The sequence below is a fragment of the Arachis duranensis genome, chromosome 3 (genome assembly GCF_000817695.3).
Source record: "Arachis duranensis cultivar V14167 chromosome 3, aradu.V14167.gnm2.J7QH, whole genome shotgun sequence".
Lineage (NCBI taxonomy): Eukaryota > Viridiplantae > Streptophyta > Magnoliopsida > Fabales > Fabaceae > Arachis > Arachis duranensis.
The window spans coordinates 117,851,473-117,871,547 of NC_029774.3; the positions used below are offsets into that span (position 1 = coordinate 117,851,473).

Sequence of the window (20,075 nt, forward strand, 5' to 3'; positions counted from 1 at the left end):
TTAAAATTCGCGTATCATCCTATATTCATGTCGTATCATGTTATGTGTTGGTGTCAGTGTGCATGTATCATAAGTATTTATTAAGACTTAAGAATAATAGCCTTCATTTTTAAAAGGTAAGGAATTCCTCAACACACGCACAAGAAAAACGGTTCAACAAAAACCTACAAGCATGGTACAATAACCAAATAAGAAATAAATCAAATAACAATTGGAGAAGTCTAAGTAGATAATGAAAAATTAAAAATACTAAATAATATGAATAATAAATATATTAGATATTTAATTTATTAGATGTATAGATGGTTATTCTAATATTAAAATTTAAGTGGATAATCTAGAGGTGTAGTGTGTTTTGATTTGATTAGTAATTATTCATATTGTTCAAAAAAAATTATTGATTAGCTAGCATAATCCATAATTAAATTGGAAAGTGCTAGGTAAGGTAAATAATGATCATATTGAACAACGTAAACAACCACTAATCAAATAAAAATATACTGCACATTAATTTAATGCTACTAATTAAATTTAAGATTAATTTACTCTTTTAACTCTTTTAATTTATATTGTTCACACATTATTCAAAAATATTATTAGTTACCTATATTTTTTAATTAAATTATGCAATGAAAACATATTTTTCACAACCTCAATTGTCTCTGCATCCAAAACAATTAAACAAATAAAATAAAAAAGATTTCTCATATAAATGACAATTTACGTGAAGTTCTAATTGATCTATGTTTATATTATTCACAAAAGTTATTATCTACTTAGTCCATAAAAATTACATCCAGTCACAATACCACCCCTGATACGGAATACAAAATATTTACATGTAATTCGGAGTTTCTAAATGAAAAAAAAAATTATATTATTATGGTATGTTTTTATTCTAAAGATATAATACAGAATTTCTAAATTACTTCAAATATAATAAAGATATTACTGTATATTTTTATTCTAAAAATAAAAATAAGGGTGTTCAAAATTTGAAACAATTTAAATTAAATCACACATCCAATTTAATATAAATCGACAGTCAATTAAAATCACATTAATTTAGATGGTTTGAATTTTTGGCAAAGCCTATAAATAAAATCGAATTTTAAATATATTTTTTAAAAATGATCCAATTCAATTCAAATCGCACGGCATAATATACTAATATTATTATTTTTATTATATTTAAAATTTTACTTATAATATATTTAATTTGTTATATATTTTTATCTTATTCATATATTATTATTATTTAGTAAATATTTTAGAAATTCAAAATTTATTTATTTATTTTAATCAATTTTTAAATTTATTTTTATTGTTATATTATTTTTAATTTTTTAAAATATTAAAATTTGTTATCTCATTGTTAGTTATTTAAGATTTAATGTTAAAATTTATTTTTTTGTGTCTAAACAAAATAAAAACACAAAGCAAATTAACTCAATTGAGTCTGAGTAAATAATTTGCTCAGGGTGTTTCCTAGAAGAATTTCAAATGACATTACTTAGATTAACCAAAGCTCCATAGCGCGCTAACCAATCTGCAATTTTGTTCGCTTCACGACCAATTTATTCAAAATGAACGACCTATAGTCTAACCAGGAGTTCTTTAATCTTGGCAACTAGATTATAAATATCAAACATCCCACCATAAGCACCGTATATATAGTGCAGAAGATGCAAGATATTCAAACAGTCAATTTCACGGACAATATATTTGATGCCACACTCTCAAATTAGAATAAGTCCTCTCCAAATAGCAAATAACTCACATCTAAAAATAGACAAAAAAAAATGCTACCCGAACAACTCATATTACCCAATAGCTATTAGAATCTCTAATTACACATCTAAAATCAGCCACTTGAAAATCAAAAACCAAACTAGCATCACAATTAATTTTAGAAAAGTTAGCTGACGAAAGTTTTCAAAATATCTGATAATTTAAACATTGAAATAAAAAAGACTTCTTAGCATGCAATTCTATAAAATTAGTCATGATCTAACATTCGCTACCACCTTGTAATCATCAAGAATCTTTGTATTAAAAATGTCATTATACCTACTTCTCCACACCCACCACAATCCCACCCCAAGAATTGATTCATTGCCAGGCATAACCTTATACAGTCAAGACATAAGAGACCTTCCACCAATTGAATCAACTAAAAAATATCTAACATTGCTAAATTAAAATGGATTTCTTGCAGTCTTCCAAACAATATTCCATAATTTCTAGAGCTTGAGTTAGACAACTACCACTTATAACAATGGAAAGAACATTGTATAACTCCAGACAAATAGTAAATTTTATCTTTTCAGAAATATTAAAATTCTATAACTACTATCATTTGGTATAAGATGAATACTATTCTACTCTCTTTAAAATAGTATGTACAAACCATTTATAACTTTATCTAGCACTATACATTTTAATTACTGTTCACCATCATCTCCACCGAGCATCCTCTCTAATTTAAAAATGAAACTTAAAATTGTCAACAATCTGCTTGTTATGTGAAGTGGAGTAACCATCTTACGCCAATTCTAAGACCTTTCTCTCCACAAATTTACAATAAAAATATTGCTGAAAGTTTGTATGTATATATATTTTTTTTAATTTATAAACCACAAATTTAATTTAATTCAAACTACTTAAAATTAGATTGAATTATCTAAAAATAATTATCAAATCTAAATTGCGCTACTAGTAAAATTAATATTTAGATAAAATGAATTTTTGACATAAAATTCATTCAAACTGCATCCCAAATACGTTTAGATAAAAATATGTAGACACTAGAGTCTAGACACAACATGCTCATGCTCGCTCGTGAATATGTTGGTCATGTATATAATAATATCAGGTCAAATTTTGTAAATAAAAAATTACTAAAATAAAAATAATAATAATTAAATTTTTTTTTTTTTTTTCATTATTTTGTGCATTGAGTTGAGACATGATATGGTTTGGGGGGTAGGTCACTGGGACGCGTGGCAAAATACTGAGTGGAATGGGTTTGGGAGAAGCGTGTTGTTGGTGGTGATGATAGCGTTGCCTGTTTGGAAACTGGAGTTTTTTACGGGATGAGGGACCCTCATGGCATTGATTATGAAAAGGAAGGGATGTATCATATCATGTATATTAGATAAGAGTGACTAAGGGGGTGCTATCGATGTGTTGTTGACTGGGATTAGACTCTTGCTTGCCGGTTGCGGCCTTGCCTTCAGTTACAGGGCAAACAAGCAACTTGTGTGGATCACGCTCATGCAACACATGACATTTAGCTTCATTTCGATACTGTGTTTGAAAGTCCAGTGTATGCCCGTATTTCCTTTTCTCAAATATCAAAATTATTGGGTAACCCATCTTCATATTCCCTTAAAAAAAGGAAAAAAGTTCTCCTAAGTTATAATGGATAAGGAAAGAGGGTGTTTTTAGTGTGGAAGTGATTTGAATTATTTGTGCTAATACAGACAGAGAGCTCACTGAACTTTTATTCATTATTATTATTGATTGATGTTTGTGTGCCTCGTAAGGCTGGCATCTCATTATTCAACTATTAGTTTATCCGCCTCTTTTGCCTAGTTAAATAGTTACTTTATTTAGCATATAATAATTATCAATAGTTGTAGAACTACAATTACAACTAAGTTGCCTGCATGTTCAATGGCTCAAATTGATTAATCATTTCAAAAAATGTTAGGAGCTAATACTTTTAGTGTAAAATAGAAGATAATTGGTTAATATTAATTCAAATATAAAGTAAAAACAAAGAAAAAGTATTAGTCTAGTCATCTAAACATTTTTTTTGTGACTTAATTACTCTTTTTTTTTTCTTTTGCTATTGCTTCTATTAATACGTGGACTGTGATTCTGGAAAATGAAAACTTGGTAATTGGTAGTGCTGGTTTTCACTTCTTTTTGTTAATGTTCTAGTCCTAGATCATTGTGTACATTTTGAAAGATTGGTTACTGCTGCACGGCATGTCAATTTTGTTTTGGCTTGCCTCAATTATGTAGCTGAATCCGCACGTAGCTCTCGTTGGTACTAATTTTCCATTATTAATAAATACCCCAGACATTAACCAAATAAAGCTGGCCCAATTATGGAATCTCAACCTACTTTAAGCTAAATGACGTCAAAATTATGCAGACAGGTGAGACAGCGTTGATGTACTTGTCAACTAATACTATGCAGAATTGTATAAATGATTGTAGTGCCTCACATACAACTAATTATGAAGAGTCTAATTATTTAGCTTTAACCTAATTAATTATACACTACCTACACCAAGATACCAAAACGGCTGGCATCAATGCATAAATTCATAATCAAATTTGTATAAAATTAATGCAGCTCCGTAACCAAAAAATTGAAGAAAAAACTATTATTGTATGAACTATGAAGTTCAACTATTGAGCATGATGCCCGTGGAGAAAGGAATAAAGCTGCTCGTGAATTACCAAACTAGACTCTGTTTATCCTAATTTGGCAAGTAACGTGGGTCAAAGATGCTCCCTAGCGACCATGAAACTGTGTCCCATGGCCATTGATGTGTTCTTGTTTCTCCTTGCTATTTATGTAAAAAACCAGTGTGTTATATGTATCATACAAATGATACCAAATGAAAGAGAAAAAGAGTTCTTTAATTTGTTTATTTTTTTTTTACAAGAGTTGTACATACCAATGGTTAGTGCTAATTCTCTGTACATGATCTTTCAGTCATTTTTAATTGTTTATTTTAATTATATATATTATATATATATTTTATAATTAAAATCAACAATTAAAAATTACTAAAATATCAATACTTTCGTACACTTACAAATTTTCCAATTCTTTGTATTAGTTCTACATGTAACTATGTAAAGGAGCATACGAAGATGTGATAACAGTATTCTCTCTTTCCTGTAGCATGCTTCTTGAACTGCGTTTCTGGTCGCTCCTGAAAAGTCAATGACCAAAAGGTCCCCTGTACTGTATAAATTTATAGGCAACAGTTACCAAGAATAGCTTCCAAGAGGCCATTTGAATAAGTGAAAACTGTAAGGTAAAAACAACAGACACAAAAGATTCCTTCCCTTTTACTATTTGGCCACTGGTTTTGCAGAGTACGAGATTACACTACAATTTAAAAGCATTAATTAATTACATATTATCAATCTCTTATTTATATAAAATTATAAATATATAATAATTAATTTAATAACTAATTTTTATAGTATATATAACATTTTTTTTTAATTGAAGAGACAGAACAAAGGAACAAACAATAATTATAAAAACATCAATCTCTGTTCTAAAAGCCCGAAGGGGGACACTAAATTTAATCTCGTTGTCATAATACCACAACAACTATGAATTGCTATTGTTGGCCATAGTTCTCGACGCTTGGTATCCTCTCCTATATCCTTGATAAAATACAAACCGTGCGGATATAACATAAGATTATATATATTCAGAATTGAACTATTGTTTCATACAATTGCCTTAGTCACTACCACAAAAATGGTGTCTAGCCATTAAATTTTAACTACGAATACTAAATCGTGATAAAAATAAATGAGCGTGTCTTCTATTTATCACGAAACATTATGACAGTGGCTAAAATTTAATCTTTTGCTACAAACAATATTTTTCGTAGCTGTATTTCTTGCTTACATTAACGTACCACGGCTATTCTGTCTTGAATAAATTAATTTTTTAAATAAATTTATTAATGTATAGTATCATTTTTTAATATTCTAACATTAACACATATTATGAAATTAAATCTAAAAATATAAAAAAATGAATTTAGATAAAATAAAAAATTATAAAATAAAGATAATATTCTAATATTTGAGTTAATTATAAAAATAAAAGAATAAGTTAAAAAAAAATTAATCTTTATTTATATGGTTTAGTACATACTATATATTTTTGTGAGTACTGTACTCTTATTATATGTATAATTATCTTTTTAAAAATTATTTTGTGAAATTATGAATTAAATTTTTTATTTTTACTATTATTTAATTGGTATATTTCATTAATTAATTATTTTACAATTATTTTCAGTTATAAAAAAATTAATACTAATTAATTTATGAGCCACTTGTATAAAAGTTTAAAATTTTATTAAGTAACAAAAAAATTAATTTATAAAATTTCTTATAACAATTTTATCTGATAATTAATTTGTCTAATGTAATAAAATTTTAGTAACTAATTTAGTAATTAAAATTTATTAAACATTAAAATTTTTAGGTAAAAGTATTTACAAAATTTACTTAATGTATAACTTTTGTTATATTGTTTCATATATAATAGGTAAATAATTAAATAATAGTATATTGTTTAAATTATTAACTATCAGCTGCATGAAATGAGAGATTGTGAGGGTCATATATTTATTAAAGTAATTTTTTGGTTATTTATTGTTATTGTAATAAAAATTAAAGATAAAAATATTACAAAATCAAAATTTAAATTTAAATTTTTTATTATATTTGACCATTAAAAAATAAATAAATATTTTTTTTGGTGACTAAATTTTTTTTTTCATTAAAAAAAATAAATAACTATTGTATTAAAAATAAAATAATTTAAGGTATATTTAGTAGATAATAAACAGTAGGATGAAAGAAATACTCTTAAGATTAAAGAAAGTTAAAAGACAATTTAAACAACCTTGGTCAAACTGAATTTTTAAAATTTAAAATTTTAATGTGCGCTTAACTTCTCAAATAGTTTTTGGCGGAAAGTTAAAATAATCACGGACAAATTTTAATATAACTTCCCATCATTCACGTTGTCTTTTAACTCCTACTTTTCTGCAGCACCTTAAAAGCACTCTCTTTAACCACACTATATGAACCCTATCATATGATAGGGTATCCTCCAAACTCAAAATACCGATTTTTTATTTGTTATTTGTTAGTTTTTTTAGTAGATTTTTTCGTGAAACAAAAACATAATAATTCAGAAGAGACCCTTTTAGCAGAATTACGATAACACAGAATATCAACAACAATGAAGAATTTGCAGAAGGTTTGGGTGAAATAAGTCTCAACCAGTACCCACCAGAAAAGGACGACAATTCAAGTTTGCCATTTGAAAATGGATGAAAAAGACATTATGGAACTTGATGGGCATGGACAAAGTCGAGATAATGACGTAAATTTATTGATACGATTTCTGGGTGTAATGGCTCGTAGAGCAACGCTGTAAATTGGAAAGGTCTTTGGTGTTGAAAATGTATGATGTGTGATAAATTTAGAGAAACTGGATGAAACTTTAGAGAAAAAACTATGGATATGGCAGCTCTGTACAAATTTTTGTTATCAAAATATAGTGATAAAGTGCCTAATTTATCTAGTAATATGTTAGACATTTAATTGATATATTTAATAAGTAATAGTTAAAATTTTAAATATATTTAATCTAGAAGGGATTAGAATTTATTTTATTTATGTTAAATTTTTTTTATTTCTTATTATATATGCACAAATTAGTCCTGAATTGTATGTGAAAAATATAGTGAGTTAGCCACAAAAATAGTGTGATTAAATAATCCAACATTAGCCACACAAAAAATGTGGCTGAAAAACCCGGCCTGCACAAATTAACTACGGATGAAGTGTAGTAGAATTATATTTTTTTATTTAATTATTCTTATTTAGTCACGGCATTATGCGTAGACAATGATATACAAATCGTGGCTCTTTGAAGGTCTCCACGATGTTTAAAATTGTGGCTAATAACGCTAAAATCGTGGCAAATTGAAAATGCAACCCCCCGATTAGCCACAAATATTCTTTCGTGGCCAATGTATAGTTGCTACGGTTATCTTAGAGTTTAGCCACAATTTTTTTCGTGGCTAAACCCCTTATTTCTTGTAGTGAGCAGAAACCCCCGGATTTTATATGTAATTTAAGCTTGCCGATGAAAATAACGAACAACGTAATGTAGTAGTTACCTAATTACGCCACAGATAATTTTCACCGATAAAACTCTACAATCAAACAATATAGTTAATCAAGTCCAATCAATTACTACTTTTTTTTTTGTGTGTTACTTATACTCTCACTCTTTTTCTTTCTTCTCCTCATTCTTTTTTTTTTTATCATTCTATTTTGTTATCATCGTGGTTATAGTCGCCAACATCACCTCTTTCTCTTTCTCCTCTTCCTCTTCTTATTTAATTTATTCTTTTCTTTATTTTCCTTTTTCTCCTCCATTATCATTATCACCGTCATCGTGATTATTCGACATCTTCTTATGATATGTAAATAATAATATTGTTTATTCTCTTTTAAAATTTTGTACTTGTTCTACGTAATTTTGCTGCATTATCTACTAATTTTTTAGTTATTTTTCTTCTATCAAAATATGTAAATCTATAACTCAAGTCTTCATAAAATAATTTTTTTAGTTCCATCATATCATTTAGTTGAAAATTTTAGTATTAGAATAAAGATATTTCAGTATTTTTCTTTAGAAATGTATGTATTGTTTTATATATCAAATACGTCGTCCTCTTCTTATACGTAAATGTCACTATTCATTCTCTTTCGAATGTTTATACTTATCCTACTTAATTTCGTTGTGTTATTACATATTTTTTCACTTATTCTCTTTTTTATTAAAATTTGTAAATCTGTAACTCAAATTTTTATGAAATAAGTTCTTACCTCTATCACATCATTTAGTTAAAAATTTCAGTATTAAATTAAAGACATCTCAATATTGTTTTTAAGATTTTTATGTGTTGTTTTATATATAAGATAAGCATTTAATTCATTAAATGTGTAATATTTTTTAGAAAGGTTCAATATTTTTGTGTTGTGTTACTGAACTTATGTCAATTTTAAATAAAGTTAATGCGATATTTTAGTATACAATTTATTTTTGGTATTCTGTATTGTTGTATTTAAATTTCAGTATTACTTTAAATAAATTTCAATGCTATTTATTGCATTAAAGTCACCTATGACCATGAAATAAGAGCTTCTTCTCCTGACCATCTCTATAATTACTTCGTACTGAGCAGTCCTACGGTTATCATCACTGTGAAGGTGAACTGCAGCCACTTCCCATTATTTTTGAAGTGACCGATCAGTCCATAGAAAATAAATTAGGAATTCTTCACTGTATTGAACCATGATATCTGCTTCATCTTTCCAAGCCAACACTAATCCTCCTGCTGTGCCTCTGGGATTCACACAAAAAAACTTCTGAAAGTCCACCATCTTACACTTCTCTACTACCGTCGAGGCAATATTTTTTGTCTCACATAAGAACATTACCTCGGCGGAATGGGATTTGCAAATCCCTTGCATGCTGTGAACTGTCAAGGGATTCCCCATACCTTGACAGTTCCATATCATCATCTTCATGGTTCTTTGGGCGCCTTTTGTTGGGTGGCACCCTCCCCATTGGTAGCAGCTTTTGATTCCTCCTAGCACACTTTTTTCTTACTTTCACTCCCCTTATTCTCCTGATTTCTTCGCTTCTTGCCTGTGACATTTATCATCTGTTGCTCATCATGAAAAAGATAGGGAGGAGAATGAAATCAGCATCTTCTATTGAGACGTTTAACAATTTTATTAGTGTTGAAAATTTGGTGGATTTAGGGTACGTGGGGAGTAAATTCACTTGGAGCAATAAGCAATATAATGGATAACTTATTCGAGAAATATTAGATAGATGCTTAACTTCAACTCAGCTGAGACTAGAATATCCAAATGCACAAATCATCCATCTAGAAGATATAGGATTAGACCACCGCCCTCTTTTGCTTCAGTCAGACAGTGAAGGGAGAAGAACTAAAAGAAGGTTTCATTTTTAAGAAAGGTGGTGCGAGCATGAAGAGGTTATAAGGATTGTAAAGGAAGCATGGCAGTTGCAAACGAATGGCTCGCCAATGTATAAGTTATGCTGCAAATTAAAAAAATACAGACATTTGCTTGTTGAATAGCAGCGGAGTAATAATCACAATTCGCAAAAAAGAATTACTGAGATAAGAGAAAAGCTGGAAGTGGAGAAGGCTAAAAGGGAGTTGGCAGAGAAGAGGAGAATTCAAATTTTAGAGGCCGAATTAACAGATGTCTGCAAACTAGAAGAGAGATACTGGAAGGAGAAATCTAGGGTGCAATGGCTACAATGGGGGAACCAGAATACAAAATTTTTTCATACAAAATTTCAGAACAGAAACTGAAAGAATAAGATACATAGACTCCGAGACAACTCAGGTGCCTACAAAGCTGATCCGGAAGGCATGGCACACATTGCTCAAGTATACTTTAGTGAGATTTTCTCCACTTCTAATCCAAGAAGGGATACGAAGGAACTGGAGGAGATGTGAAGGAAAGTGGATGAGGAGACTAACAGGAGGCTTACAAAGAGGGTCACAGAGGAGGAAATCAAGAAAGCTACCTTCTCCAGCAACCCTTTTTCATCCCCGAGTGATGATGATTTCACAGGTAAATTCTTCCAATTCTTTTGGGATGTCGTAAAAAAAGATGTGGTAGATGCAGTTTTAAGCTTCTTTTATGATGGAAAAATGTTAAGGAGTTTCAATCATACCCATATCTGTTTAATTCCTAAGGTTTCACATGCTGACACTATGTCACAGATTAGACTAATCAGTTTGAGTAGTGTTTTTTATAAAATTATTTTGAAAGTATTGGTTCACCGTATGTAGGGTGTTTTAAACAGGGTGATTAGTGAAAATCAAAGCGCTTTTGTTAAAGGTCGACTAATTATTGATAATACTCTAATTGCTCATGATCTTATGCATTTTTTAAAAATTAAGAGAGGCGGTGATCATGAAGTAGCTTTGAAGATTGACATGAGCAAAGCGTACAACAGGGTTGAATGGTGCTTTGTTTGGGAAGTAATGAAGAAGTTGGGTTTCTGCAATCAGTGGATTAGGTGGATGGTCAACCTCATGATTTTTTCAAACCATGTAGGGGGTTGCAACAAGACGACCCTCTTTCTCCCTACCTTTTTTCTTATTTATGCAGAAGGGCTCTCCTATCTGCTCCACAGAGGAGAACAGAGACTAGAAATCTCAGGATTGAGGATTAACAGTAGATGCCCGGCAATCAGCCGCCTGTTATTCGCAGACGACCCGATTCTATTTTGCAAACGAAACGAGAATACATGCCAAAATTTGATTCAAGTGCTACAAAGTTATAATGAGCTAAGTGGACAACAGATAAATCTTAATAAATCATCCTGTCTTTTCAGCAAAAACACCCCTTCGCACGTCAGAGACGATCTAGCGCAGAGAATGGATATTCCTCCTGTTGGTATCCAAGACAAATATTTGGGATTGCCTGTGGTTATACAGTGGTCTAAGAAGAGTACCTTCAACTATATCAAAGATAAAGAAGAAAAAAATTACAAAACTGGAAAAGATCATTGCTCTCGGTAAGCGGAAGAGAAGTGCTTGTCAAGGCAGTAGCAACATCTGTTCCACTTTATACTCTGAGTTGTTTTAGATCACCTGATTCTTTAATAGAGGAAGTTCAAATGAAGATAATGAACTTTTGGTGGGGGCAAAAGGATTCGGAAAGGAAACAATGGTGGATTAAATGGGATGTTATTAGTAGAGAGAATAACCAAGGAGGCCTGGGAGTCAAGGATCTAAAAGCATTTAATTTGCTCATGCTAACCAAACAAGGATGGAGAATAGCCACTAAATCCGATTCACTAGTTAGTAAGCTTTACAAAGGAAGATATTTCAGGTATTTTACTTTCTTGAAAACTGAGACAGGTCACATTCTATCCTAGGCATGGAGGAGGCTACTTGAAGGGAGGAAGGTTTTGGAGAAAGGTCTGCTATGAAAAATTGGTCGGGGAACTCAGTGCGAATTCTTGAAGACCCTTGGATCAAAAACTCATTACCTATTACTACAATGCAAAATCAAATCCCTAATACTCAACTAGAATGGGTCAATTAACTCATTAACAACAATAGACAATGGGATGAACACACAATAACAACAAATTTTGATCCAGATATCGCAACTAGAATATTACAGACAGAAATCGAAGAAGGGGAGGATAGACTAACCTGGGCCAACAAAGCTTCTGGGACATATTTAGTATCCATGAGCTACAAAATTGCGTACCACTTTTTTCACCCACGCATGGAGCAATTGCCAGAAGTGGGCAGAGACAAGACGATGTGAAAAGCCCTCTGGAGCTTGCGATGCGCCCCAAAATAAAAATTTTTATTTGGAAAGCTTGCCATGATGGACTTGCTGTGAGAGGAAGACTGAATAAAAAGTTCTACAGCATCCCAAATGTCTGCCCTAGGTGTGAGGAAGATGGAGAATCAGTCACTCATTGCTTAATCCAGTGCCACCTTGCAAACCAAGCATGGCAGCTTTTACCGGTTAGCCACTTAGGCCAAGCATTGGGAACTCAGCCGTTCTGGAAGTGGTGGTCGCATGCAGTACATCAGTCGAACCAAACGACACAGGGGATGAAGAATGTGGTGCTAGCGGTAGTTTTGTATTGGATGAACTAGAGAGCCAGAAACTTAAAGATCTTTGAAAACAATATTGTTTCTTCTCAATGAGTTCTCGAACAAGCCATGAAATTGTTATAGGAGTCCCAAACAAGAACGAGGAGTTAACGTGACTTTTTCTTTCTTTCTCCTCTTTCTTATTTCCTTTCTTTCTTTTCAGTTGTTTTCTTAAACTCTTTCCTTAGTCATAAGGATTTTTTTGGGAAGCCCCCAATTCAAAAAGTGGCTTTTGATGTCCAAGATAGGACCGGATGACTTCTTGTATCCATTTTGCTATTAATGAATATTTTTTTACCTTTGAAAAAAAAATTCAAATGCTATTTTTGTTTCTAGCAAGAATTTAATTCAATAAGGGCAATAGAATACAATAAGATTGCAATAGAATACAATAAGATTGCAATAGAATAAAGATATGTTCATTCAAGTCTAATATGAGAAATAATACTCTTAAAAGAAGAAATAAGATCAACATAAAAGAAAGAAAGAAAGAAAGAAGAATAATAAGAAGAAAAAAATGCAACATTAAAGAACAGATTTCTGTGATTTTTAGCAAATTTTGAGTATCAAAATAAAAAAGTTTTTATATCATTGTTAAGAAATTTTAGTCTTATTTTTTTGATAAATTTTATAGTTTTCAAAAAAAAAAATCAATCAAAAAAAATTACTGCAATAACATATGAGAAAGAGAAGGAAAAAAAAACAAAACGAAGTAACAACAACACCAATAGAAAGAGGAGGAAGACGTCGAAACAATGCGCGAAAAAAAGAAGAAATACGAAGAAAAAAAAGTATGTATTTTTACACGTATATTATGTAAGTAGATTTTATTAGATTTTGACCAACTTAATCAAATTTACTTGCCAAAAAACTTGAATGTGTAAGGAACTGAATTTTCACAATCTCTGTTCCAGACATGCAATAAAGTAGAAAGTTTCTATGCCTAGACTCGTATATCACGGGCTCTACAAAGTTGGTGCAGGCCCAGAGTGGTTGAGGAGCATCTAGATCGTCATCCGCAGCCGAAGAGCCTTAGCTCAGAGTTCAAATTCTAGAGGGTGCATTTGTGGAAAAAAAATGTGATAAATGTGTGAAGAGTGTGTGGTTGTATTGTGTATCTAGGATTGAAGATTGTCCAATCCATTAAGGTATCTAAAATTGGGGGTTGTCCAATCCACTGACTAAAAAAAAAAAAAATCGTCATCCGCATCTTGCCTCTGTGTTTATGTGAGTTTTAGATACTTCCTTTTCCGTTTATGCATGAAACTTCTTAAGTCCACACTACTGACTGACTCAGCCATAATACATTTTTCATTAATTCGAACAGAACATAAGAAAGAATCTTCACTCTCCAGTATCAAATATGAAAAAGGACTTGATTCCCAACATACTTGTGCATTGAATTCTTCCGCAATTTTGTTTCGTTGCTCATTGATCTTTAAATCGAAAAGGAGAAAAAGAAAAAGGCAATTACAGTGCCGGCAAAAGATGTTGGTTTGTCCTAGGTAAAATATTATGAATCCAAAATTGCTGATAGATATGAAATTAAATATTGACTAAAAAATAATTAACAGAAAAGTCATTGGTTTTGACAATGATCAGCTCAATCCCAAAGTAAACTTAGTTTAACATTGTGTTTCTCATACAAGAAAGACAGTCTTTCCTCCACCTAAACTTTTCCATCAAGAAAAAAGGTGTTTCTCTGTTATCAGTTTGTGAAATCTGAAACAATCATGTTAGATTTCCTAAGACACATAATCTTCAATTAATAATGATTTTGAGATTATGTCTCTCTGAATCATAGTAAACACATTCAGCATAAGAAAGAGAGCCAAACATCCTATTTCGGAAGTTTCTCGTCTGCAACATCACTAGGGAGGTCCAGACCTGGAGGTATCTTCCCTGGATAGTTGGTTGTTGATGCTGTTGATCCTGTCATACTGGAAGGAAAACAAAAATCAATGAAAAGGAACCTATTTTTACTGTCAGCTTGTATTTGCAAACTCACCTTCTATCGACAATGACCATCGAGCGAAGCTCACAATTGGCAAAGCTGCAAGGATATGTGAAACAAGTCCATCATTTACTTTAATTTCAATATAAAAGTTGTAGGAAACTAATCACAAATCAAAGTGCCCCATCCATCGGAATATTACAACATATAAACTTAGTACCTTACATATCAAACACAAAATACAGCAGTAACTCTCTACGCGTCTATTACTGATAACAAAGCAAATAATAATTCTTTTCTTTCTAATAAAAGCATAGATTCAGGAAGCAATTGTAAATTGTATTATCGGAGCTTACTGCTTGGATATTTCCTTCTTCACCAAGGGGTTGCAATCATTTCCGAATCCATTCAAAGTATGAAACAAGAATCCACTATGTGTCACAATTGCTATCTCCTTCTCATTTCGTGTCCATAACCTGTGATGAAGTTAAGAGTAAAAATAGATCCTCTCAATTTAACTTATCTTTCACATTCGATGGAAATTCTCATCAGAACAGAATCACATATAACTAGTTGGATGGTTTGCTAGTACATCAGAACAGAATCACACAAATTCTCTTATTTTCCAAATTTCAAGGTCACAAGTGAGAGATCCAGGCTTTGAGAAGCTCAACACATTCAGCTATATCTAGAAAACTTTATTGAAACACATTAATTTATGGAAGATACTAGTGATTATATCTTCCAATTGCTAAGAGACAGAATAGAACTGCATTACCTAATTGATACATTAAAATATGATTTTAGTGTGACATAGCATTTAAGCTTTTTGATGATAATAAACACATACCAGTTCATGAACTTCATCCCCCTAGCTGCAAGTTCTTCCTTTGTCTCTCTAACATTGGCCTTCCACCAAATATCTTCATCGCTGTCTATCTGAAAAGAAAAGTCAAATAGATTATCACAAACCAGAGGAGAATATATTAAATCTTGGCCAACCCTTTTACGGCTTAGATAAAGGTGTCAGCCATCTTCATGAAAATAAGCATCGTAGGTATTTGAAGTCTATGTACTTGCCAGCGAAAAATCAACAGCAGGAAAAAGAAACTGATACTCGCTAACACTTCTTCTTCTATCACAAGGATGAACTCCCTGCATGAGAAAACATGCGGAGAGATTTGTAAGGCTCCTATTTGTCAATTTTAATATCACATACAAGGAACCTTCCATAGAAAACGTGTTAAACTGTATTTACTCATAAAAGATAAACACACAGAGAAAAAAAACAAAAACAAAACAAAACAAAAGAACTGGTAATTGATGTAGCCTAGATGTATTGGTATATGCACTATTCTTGCTCAATCTTCTATTCTCAGCATATAACATGAATTCCTGGATTACTTATTGATTAGAAAGTCCAGAATTAAGACCCCGAATCCATGGTGAATTTGCAGGTGAGGGTTAAAAGATTTTATTCCCATGACTAAAGGAAAATATCTCACATGCTGAGTTGGAGATTGAACTTCTTAACTGTAGTACATGTAATGTGATGTAATTTCCCTTGTAGAAGAATGTGGTGCCCAACAGGTAAGAAGATTACCAGACTGTAGAATGGCATACCAAATGTTCACGACAAAGCTCAACAGCAACGATTGGCGGGGCATTTAGACTTGAAATTGCAGCTCGATTGCAAGCTCCTGCGTTTGCCACCATAAGAGGCAGCACATCCGCTTTATCTGTGTAGCCTTCACCACCAAACACTCCAACAGCTGTTTGTAGAGTCCTACAACCATAAGTTGCATTACGCCGCTGTCTTTTGCCTCAGTGCAGTTACAAAGGAAATGCTCAAATAAACGGGTCTCAGATTTATAAGTAGGATAAACAAACAAAAAAATAAAATTATACCATACCTAGCTTAGCATAATATAAAGTTATAATTTGATAACTAATGTCCCTTAAGTTTCAGTTACTTCAATCTGTTCCCATACAGCACATGCATTGCTAGAGATGCCAAAATCTATATATGGATCCAGTAAATGGCAACTAGTTTTGGTGGTATGATAAGAAGTAAGTCTCCAATTCAACCACAAAATCCCTAGATAGTTAAGTTGACTCTTCCAATATACAATAAACGTCTGAGTCTCCTAATCCATGATGGATTCTAAAACCATAAAAGGGTAAATTGTTAAAGGAGACGTGGATACCTCATTAAAGGAGACGCTATGACAAGATCAATCTTGTTTATGAGACCGGAGGAGTGAACATGATTTCGCAAATTGTCAACCTGCAAAAACAGAAATCATAACAGTGACAAGAAGAAGAGGAAGAAGAAGAAGAAGAAGAGAGTAAAAGCTTGATAGCGAGTTGGGGGGATTTACAAAACCTGTTGCCAGCCCAAGTGGGTGAGATGAGCATCAAAGTAATCGGGGTTCATGTAAGCCTTGTAGTTCTTGTCTCCCTCGACATTGTGGATCCCCTGCGCATGCCTGACCTGGCTGGATCAACACTCTAATTAAGTTCCCGAAAACAATGTAAGAGAGAGAGAGAGAGAGAGAGAGAGAGAGAGAGAGAGAGAGAGAGAAACCAACCAGGTGAATGGTTTTGCAGCGATGAAGCGGGAACAGAGTTGGAGCAGCAGCGCCACTATCCATGGTCAAGCAGATCGAGAGGTGAGGGAATATCTACGCTATCTTAGCCACCTGATTAATAATTATATCTGCTTCCGTCACTTCTCTTCTTTTCTTTTTTATTAATGTTATTTTTAATATCTTGATATAAATTATTTTTGCCCAACTTTATTGTCAAAACTTTATCCACTTAACAAAAATAAGCTTAAGCTTTCCTTTTTCTTTTCCAAAGTAATTAATAATTATGGTTTTTTATCAGAATAAATAATTATAATTGACCTTTAATCGACGGTCTTGATCTCTCCTCCTCTCGTCGGAGAAGCAGTGGAGAGCAATGAGAGGAATGTCAGCGAAGCTACCATCACCACTCTTCCCATGGCTCATCTTCATAACACTCGCATCCCTCTATTTCCTCTCTTCTTTCATCTCCTTCAACACCCCTTCTTCCTCTTCCACTTCCCAATCACTCTCAATCCCACACTGTGATCTCTCCAAAGGTCGCTGGCACTTCGATCCAAACCGCAAACCTCTCTACGACGACACCTGCCCCTTCCACCGAAACGCATGGAACTGCATCAGAAACCAGCGCCAAAATCTCACCTTCATCAACTCCTGGACCTGGCTCCCACGCCGCTGCGATTTGCCTCGGATCGACCCGCTTCGCTTCCTCACTAAGATGAGGAATCGGAATGTTGGCTTTGTTGGCGACTCCCTCAATGAGAATTTCTTGGTTTCTTTTCTCTGCATTCTCAGGGTCGCTGATGAGAGTGCTAAGAAGTGGAAAAAGAAGGGTGCTTGGAGGGGTGCTTATTTTCCCAAGTTCAATGTCACCGTAGGGTATCATCGTGCTGTTTTGCTCTCCAAATACCAGTAAGTTTATTATCATTAATCAAGCACTTTCCTTGTTCTTTGTTTGATTCTCAGTATTGCAAAGGAGTTAACTTTTTTTCGAAATTTAAATTTTATTTTCTTGGGGATCACTGCTAGAGCTTTGATGAAGCATTTTTGTTAATGTTTGAAAACACGATTAGAGTTTATGGAACTTGAGATAAAAATGTAAAATTGTGAAAGTGTGGATTTTACCAATGATGGAAAGTAATTGATGAAATGCAGGTATATTACATGCTTATGCCTCTAATGAATGTAACTAACTACTATGTTATATAACTAACGAACTCAGTTGACCTCTAAATCACCAGAAAACTCTTAATTATCTAAGCAATACTTAAACTAGAAACTGTTTGGCTGTCGTAATCAACTGACTCTATATTAGTTGTTCCCAAGTATATTCTTTTTATGAGTGATAGTTAAGTGTCCTGGTTTACTTTGTTCTTGCTTTAAATGTTTGAAATGGCAACCTTATGTGCTCATTACTGATCAAACAAAGGTGGCAGCCAAAACAATCTGAAGCTGGGGTGGGAGATGCGCCACAAGGTATCTATCGAGTTGATGTTGATGTTCCTTCTGATGACTGGGCTAAAATTGCCGGGTTCTATGATGTCCTAGTGTTCAATACTGGTCATTGGTAATTCTTCTTTTCCTTTTCCCAAATTTGGAAGTTTTGGATGATCTAGAGTTACTGTAATAGTGGGAAAAAAATTAAGCAAATATCATAAGGAGATGATTATCTATCAATATGTCTTGATACAGCTACTTTCCAGCTAATTCTGGTTTGCCACTGTATTTTCAAGAGTTTGTTCAGATTTTGATCATTGTAATCTTTACAGGTGGAATTTTGACAAATTCCCCAAAGAGAAACCTCTTGTCTTCTACAAAGCAGGACAACCAATAGTTCCTCCGCCTGCAATGCTGGATGGACTTAAAGTAGTCCTTGATAACATGATCGCATATATTGAAAAGGAATTCCCCAGAGACACTCTTAAATTCTGGCGTTTACAATCTCCAAGGCATTTTTATGGTGGAGATTGGAATCAAAATGGAAGCTGCCTGTTCAATAAGCCACTCGAGGAGAATGAGGTTTGTATTTCTGAGATTTACGTCTCTTTCTTTTCTTTTCTTTCCTTCTTTTTTTTCTCACAGTGAAAATCATTCTCCTGGTCCTCCAGACATAGTTTTCATTTGAAAATGGTTTTAGTTTGAAGTTACTTATATATAGTTTTCATAGTTTGCATTGGCATAGAGATTTGGATACTAATACCTGGACAGCTTGAATTATGGTTCGAACCGAGGAACAATGGAGTTAACAAGGAAGCAAGACAGCTGAATGCTGTGATTGAAGAGGCATTACAAGGCACTGACATCCAAATGCTCGACTTAACTCATTTGAGCGAGTTCAGAGCTGATGCTCATCCGGCAATTTGGTTAGGAAGGAAAGATGCAGTGGCAATATGGGGTCAGGATTGCATGCATTGGTGTCTGCCTGGTGTCCCAGACACATGGGTTGATATACTGTCTAAACTGATACATGATAATTTCGAGTAACTGGTGTGCAATGTAAAGCTGATATCGGATCTTGTATGTCATGCACTGAAAATTTCCACTATAGATACTGGGGCCTGGCTGCCATGAATGTTTCTGGGACCAAGATGTGAGAATCTTGTGTTGTACATTATGATGTGGAAGGCTGTCTTTGATGGAAGAGAAGTTTTACTCCACGATGTTTGATGGAAGAAGTGGTTATTTTGGTTGAGCATGAGCCTACTATAATACTAAAAGCGGCTCCCTTGTAAATCCCCTACGCTAAAATTCTTTTATTCAGATTGTAATGATTATTATTTTTTGCGAACCTTCCATTGTGCGTTACACCTTTACCTGACAATGAGTGATGTGATCTATAACACAACTAATGATTTGATGCAACACTATTTAATTAGTGTATCTACATATCTTTTATTTTTCCTGTAACAATTAAACATTGCTGGTACTAAATGTTTGTAGCCGCTGCCACTTTGGCACAAAAGCTGAACATATTTAGTGCATTCATAATTGTACAAAAGG

General features: G+C 32.7%; 2 protein-coding genes across 4 annotated transcripts; one reads left to right on the plus strand and one right to left on the minus strand.

Annotated features, from left to right (window-relative positions):
- Positions 1-14,248: 14,248 nt before the first annotated feature.
- On the minus strand, positions 14,249-17,226 carry LOC107480531 (phosphoglycerate mutase-like protein 1). Of its 2 annotated transcripts, none has more exons than XM_016100679.3 (9): positions 17,079-17,226; positions 16,874-16,981; positions 16,695-16,774; positions 16,111-16,273; positions 15,568-15,642; positions 15,338-15,426; positions 14,844-14,963; positions 14,542-14,586; positions 14,249-14,473 (listed from the first exon to the last, which is right to left on the minus strand). In XM_016100679.3, the coding sequence occupies exons 1-9, from the start codon at positions 17,139-17,141 to the stop codon at positions 14,374-14,376; spliced, it is 843 nt and encodes a 280-aa protein (XP_015956165.1). In that variant the 5' UTR covers positions 17,142-17,226; the 3' UTR covers positions 14,249-14,373. The 2 variants fall into 2 exon arrangements, with proteins under 2 accessions (XP_015956165.1, XP_052115433.1); XM_052259473.1 differs by having other exon boundaries at positions 16,874-16,985; positions 17,079-17,219.
- Positions 17,227-17,323: 97 nt separating this feature from the next.
- On the plus strand, positions 17,324-19,865 carry LOC107480528 (protein trichome birefringence-like 12). Of its 2 annotated transcripts, none has more exons than XM_021138924.2 (4): positions 17,324-17,987; positions 18,505-18,642; positions 18,845-19,094; positions 19,307-19,467. In XM_021138924.2, the coding sequence occupies exons 1-4, from the start codon at positions 17,452-17,454 to the stop codon at positions 19,319-19,321; spliced, it is 939 nt and encodes a 312-aa protein (XP_020994583.1). In that variant the 5' UTR covers positions 17,324-17,451; the 3' UTR covers positions 19,322-19,467. The 2 variants fall into 2 exon arrangements, with proteins under 2 accessions (XP_020994583.1, XP_015956161.1); XM_016100675.3 differs by having other exon boundaries at positions 17,330-17,987; positions 19,284-19,865.
- Positions 19,866-20,075: the final 210 nt, after the last annotated feature.